At 35.9% G+C, this 5,865-nt stretch overlaps 1 protein-coding gene across 1 annotated transcript; it reads left to right on the top strand.

Moving 5' to 3' along the window:
• The first annotated feature begins 285 nt into the window (after positions 1-285).
• Positions 286-702, top strand: LOC145575480 (uncharacterized). Its single transcript, XM_081633345.1, has one exon. The coding sequence runs from the start codon at positions 286-288 to the stop codon at positions 700-702; it is 417 nt and encodes a 138-aa protein (XP_081489471.1).
• The last annotated feature ends 5,163 nt before the right edge of the window (positions 703-5,865 follow it).

Below are 5,865 nucleotides of genomic sequence, written 5' to 3' on the forward strand. Positions count from 1 at the left end.
TCCACGAAAGATGTCATCACTGGTACTTTTTCTATTAACTTTATTCCTATTAAAGTTTTGTTTGATTCTGGTGCAACTTTTTCTTTCATTTCAAAGGGTATTGTTTCGAAACTTAAAGACTGTTTGAGAACAGTAGAAGTAGTAGACCTACCTATAACCAATCCTACGGGCGGGGTAGTGAAATGTACCAAAACCTTTAGAGACGTGCCTTTAAAAATTGAAGGGAAAGTGTTCCTGTCTAACCTCATCGAGTTTGGGTCGAGTGATTTTGATCTCATTCTGGGAATGGATTGGTTGAGCAAGTACAGTGCAGAAATCAGTTGTCGATTGCAGAAGGTGAAAATGAACACAAGTGAGAATGAGTCAGTGACTTATTGGATGCATGGTGAAACCAAGTGCCCAAGGTTGATATTCGTGCTAAAGTTGGCAAAGTACATTAAGAAGGGACATCTAGTGTACTTCTGCAGTGTGAGAAACATGGATCACGAGGAGGAAACTAAACCAGAGGATATAGAAGTAGTGAATAAGTTCCTGGATGTATTTCCAGAGGAGATCCCTAGAATGCCACCTAAGAGGGCAATTGATTTCACAATAGATTTAGTCCTAGGGACAACACCAATATCCAAAGCACCATATCATATGGCACCTGCAGAAATGAGTGAATTAAAGGAGCAACTGCAGGATTTATTGGAAAAGAGATAGACCGAGCGCATCTCCTTGGGGAGCGCCAGTCTTATTTGTTAGGAAGAAAGATGGAAGTATGAGACTATGTATTGATTATAGGGAACTAAATAAGGTAACCATAAAGAACAAGTATCTATTACCAAGGATTGATGACTTGTTTGATCAGATAAAAGGTGCAACGGTGTTCTCTAAGTTGATTTAAGGTCTAGGTATCACCAATTGAGGATGACAGATGAGGACATTCCCAAAACTGCATTTAGGACAAGATATGGACATTATGAGTTTACAATAATGCCATTTGGATTGAAAAATGCACCGACAATCTTTATGGATTTGATGAATAGGTTGTTTCATCAATTTTTGGATAAGTTCGTCGTAGTGTTCATAGATGATATATTGGTGTATTCAAAGAACAAAGAAGAGCATGAAGAACACCTAAGGGCAATTCTACAAACACTAAGAGAAAACAACCTTTATGCAAAGTTCTCTAAGTGTGAATTCTAGTTGGAGAAGGTAGCATTCCTAAGTCATTTTGTGTCTAAGGATGGAGTGGAAGTAGATCCAGCAAAGATCGAGGCAGTGAAAGGTTGGCATATGCCCAAACAGTATCTGATGTTAGGAGTTTCTTAGGTTTAGCAGGGTATTATAGACGTTTCGTGAAGGATTTCTTAAAGATTGCTAACCTATGACTACTCTAATGAAGAAAGACAAAAAGTTCGAGTGGGATGATAAGTGTGAAGAAGCATTCCAACTCTTAAAACAGAAGTTGATTACAGCACCAGTGCTTACACTGCCGGACGATAGTGGAATCTATGATGTGTATAGTGATGCATCCAAGAATGTCTTGGGATGTGTGCTTATGCAAAATGGAAAGGTGATTGCATATGCATCAAGGAAATTAAAGACTCGTGAAGTAAATTACCCAACTCATGACTTGGAATTAGCTGCAATCATATTTGCACTAAAGATTTGGCGGCATTACTTGTATGGAGTGAAATGTAGGATTTATATAGACCATAAGAGCTTGAAATATATTTTCACTCAAAAGGATTTAAACTCACGCCAAAGAAGATGGTTGGAGTATACGACGGATTATGACTTGGACATACATTATCATGAAGGGAAAGCAAATGTAGTTGCGGATGCTCTAATTCGTAAGACTAGTCATGGATTGAATACTTTAGTAGTGGCTAATGAGTTATGTAGAGAGATAAGTAAAATGAATCTAGAAGTTGTAGAATGGGGAGTGCCAGCAGGCATACTTGCGAACCTAACCATCCAACCGACAATATTCGATGAAATAAGGGAGAATCAGGCAGGAGATGTGAAGTTGGATAGGATTCGCGAGAAAATAAAACAAGGCAAAGCTACAGATTTCAAAATTCCTGAAGATGGGAGTTTAAGATATAAAGGTCGATGGTATGTACCACAGAAATGTGAGGAAGTTAAAAGAAAACTAATGGAAGAGGGTCACAATACACCATACTCGGTGCACCCAAGAGGGGATAAACTATACAAGGATTTGAAAAAGGTGTGTTGGTGGCCTAGGATGAAGAATGAAGTTGCGGAATTTGTAGCAAAGTGTTTGACTTGTCCAAAGGTGAAGATAGAGCACAAGAGACCCCAAGGGACTGTGCAATCATTGGAAATTCATGGATGGAATTGGGATTGTATCTCAATGGACTTTGTGACTTGCCTTCCAAGGTCAAAGAGTAGAAATGACATTATTTAGGTAGTGGTGGACAGACTTACAAAATCTGCAGTGTTCATCCCAATGAAGGAGACTTGGAAGATGGAACAACTTGTAAAAGCTTACATCAAAAATGTTTTGAGGTTACATGGAGTTCCAAAGGATATTGTGTCTGATAGAGATTCCAGGTTTCTTTCAAAATTCTGAAAAAGTGTACAGGAAAACTTTTAGTACAACATTTAAGATGAGTACAGCGTTTCACCCTGCCACAGATGGACAAACCGAGATAACCATTTAAACCTTGGAGGACATGTTGAGAGCTTGTGTTATAGACTTCCAAGGGGGATGGGAAGATAGCTTGAATTTAATTGAATTTTCCTATAATAATAGTTATATGCGAGCATAAGTATGGCTCCATTTGAGGCTTTGTACGGAAGAAAGTGTCGTAGTCCCATTTGTTGGAACGATATAAGTGAAACAATGATTCTAGGGCCTCAAATGATCGAGGATACAGTGAAAAAAGTAAAGGAAATTCAAGCTAATAAAATTCAAGCACCTCAAGATCGCCAAAAGAGCTACGCAGATTTGAAGCGTAGAGAAGAGGAGTTTGAAGTTGGTGATAAAGTGTTGCTAAAGGTGTCACCTATAAAGGGAGTGATGAGGTTTGGAAAGAAGGGAAAGCTTAGTCCAAAGTATATTGGCCCATATGAGATACTACAAAGGACAGGCAAAGTAGCCTATAGGTTGGCCTTACCTATGGAGCTAAGTAAAGTGCATGATGTATTTCATGTATCTCAATTGAGAAGATATATCCCTGATAAGTCTCATATGCTACAACATGAAACCATTGAGTTAGACCAAAGCTTAACCTATGAGGAAAGACCCGTCAAGATTCTTGACAATAAAGTGTGTAATACACGCAATAAGAATGTTAAGATTGTGAAAGTGCCATGGCCTAAACAAGAATACGAGGAAGCTACTTGGGAAGCCGAGGATGAAATGAAAAAGAAATACCTGGAGTTGTTTCAGGTATGTTGAGTTATGGGGACATAACTCGTTTTCTTTAAGGGGGTAGAATGCGGTAGAATTTCGCACTTTTTCCTATATTTTTAGTTATTTTTGTGCTTTTTGCACAATTTTAACGAGTATTTTGAGTAATTGTGTTCTCAAAGAGACACAAAAAGGTAAAGGTATGACAAAAAGTACAACAATATTATACAAAGTGAGGAAAAAAGTTTGTATTTCGTTTCCCAAGTTTTGGGACGAAACTTCTTTTAAGGGGGGTAGACTGTAATACCCCGTATTTTTATACATATTTTATTTTAAATAAGTATTTTGTGAGGTATTTAAATAATTAAAAATGAATTATTTATGGCATTTTTAATTATTTGTTTTAAATAAGTTTGAAAATATTTTATAAAAGGAAAGTTTTATTTAATTAATTATTTTATTAAGTCGGGATTTAATTTAGGAAAGTTTTATTTTAGTAAAGTTTTATTAGGAAAGGGATTAGGAAAGATTAAAAAAGGAAAGTTAGTTAAGAAGGGTTTCTAGAGAAAGGGATATAAATATTTTACACTTGGGCAAATTAAACTTTGCCTACAGTGGATAATACCCAAGGTAAACTTTCTCTCCCTTCTCCTTTATTTCCTTTTCTTTTTCTTTCTTTTCCCCTTCCCCTTTTAGCACGGCCGACCACCACCACACGCCACCGGCCGCCACCACAGCCACTAGCGCAACGGCCAGAAGTCGCGGCGGCACCGGCAAGGCGCGACAGCAGCCCAACCATGCTGTGGTGGCTGTTGCTGTTCGACCTCCCTTTCGAAAAAAAATTTCTTTTTATTTTTTCTTTTTTTTAATCCTAGATTTAATTATAAATTATGAGTTTTGTGATGGTTTTATGATGATTGATTTGAAGTATGATGTGAATTAATTTTCAGATTTTAAATTTGATTAAAAAGCCCCAATTTTGAAACCCTAGATTTATAAATAATTGATTATTAAAGGAGTATGATTTAGGATGGTTTAAACCTTTAATTTGAGGGTTTTAAAGTATAAATATAGCAAGTTTTCATGAATTAATATTGCTGGAATTTTTGTTAATATGCTAAAAATTAAGTTTCTTGAAGGAATTTTGACTACCCATTAATTGGGATTAAAGTATGAGGTTTTAAATTAATTTTTAGCTTGTTTTAATTAAATGAGTGGTTTAATAAGAGTATATATTATTGGAAATTTGTGTGGAGTCGATTTTAATGCCATATTATGATTTTGGATTGTAGGAGACTTTGAAGTGAGTGATTTCTATTAGTCGTGGCAATTTTAAGATCGTATTCAAGGTACATTCGCGTACTTAGCATATTTTTGATGATGTAGTTACATGCTAGGCTTGATTAATTAATCCCAAGTAGTATCATGCTAGATTATGATTGAAAATTGTGATTTGGTTGATATTGGTGATTGAATTATGAAGCATGGTTTATTTGTGATGGATTAATGATTGGAAAATAATCGTTTGGCATGTTGTATATGAACCACACTTTTATTTATGGCATGATAGAAAACATATTTAATTAAACTACATGTTTAATTGAGTTTGGAATATTGAGAAGTAATTTTATTATGGTTCATATAATTTTTATTGATGCTTTAAGCATGAGGAAAGAACTATTTAAGTGTCTTTGAACAGGAATAAATTATAATTTGGTGCCTTAGTGTACTTAAGGTGTTTTCAACATCGAGGGATAGGATTTGTAGCGCATTACGCGTTTAATGTGTCTTTACACCGAGGTAGATTTAAAAAGGGTTCAACATTAAATATTATGTGGTCACTAATTATTCAAGAATTAAATTGGTATGTTTGATTGTTTGAGTAATTATTATGATTAAATGATTATGATTTGAGAGTCATCACCAAGTCTAATAATATATAAATAACGTAAAGTGAAAGAGATTACGCACCAAAACTCTTGGAACGTATATACCTTGAGCATGAACATATGGGGGGAGTTATGTGATTTTATATTTGACCATAACTTCTACTGGGAGTACAGGACGCTGTATTTCCTTTTATTATTATGCGCAGGAATTCCGCCACTTACGAGTGGTTCTTTTATACAGGCACAGTTAGCTCCCGTGTTAGTACCCCTTTATTGGGGCAGGTTTGGGGGAAACCCGTTCGATGCATAATCAATACTAAATAAGTTATTTAGTTACTAAGTTGAGAAGTCTTGTTGTATGTTATGTGCTTGTAAACAGGTGCAACGAGGTAAGTTGTGTGTTGATAGGTGAAAGAATGTTAGTGTGTTTTAAATTATGCTTATGTACTCAGCTTTGCTGATTGTGTGTTTGTGTTTTGTTGGCCTTGTCTTTACCTTGGCCCTATGATGACCCATTTTTAATGGAGAGTAGTGGAAACAGGTAAAGAGAAGCTTTTCAGGTGATGAAGCATATTCATGTTGGGCATGAGTGAAGAGCGAATCATGCTAGTT

The sequence above is a fragment of the Chenopodium album genome, chromosome 13, assembly GCF_948465745.1.
Source record: "Chenopodium album chromosome 13, dcCheAlbu1.1, whole genome shotgun sequence".
Taxonomy (NCBI): domain Eukaryota; kingdom Viridiplantae; phylum Streptophyta; class Magnoliopsida; order Caryophyllales; family Amaranthaceae; genus Chenopodium; species Chenopodium album.

Excerpts from the sequence above, each read along its gene's own strand:
- LOC145575480 (XM_081633345.1), top strand. The coding sequence starts at position 286 with ATGGATTGGTTGAGCAAGTACAGTGCAGAAATCAGTTGTCGATTGCAG.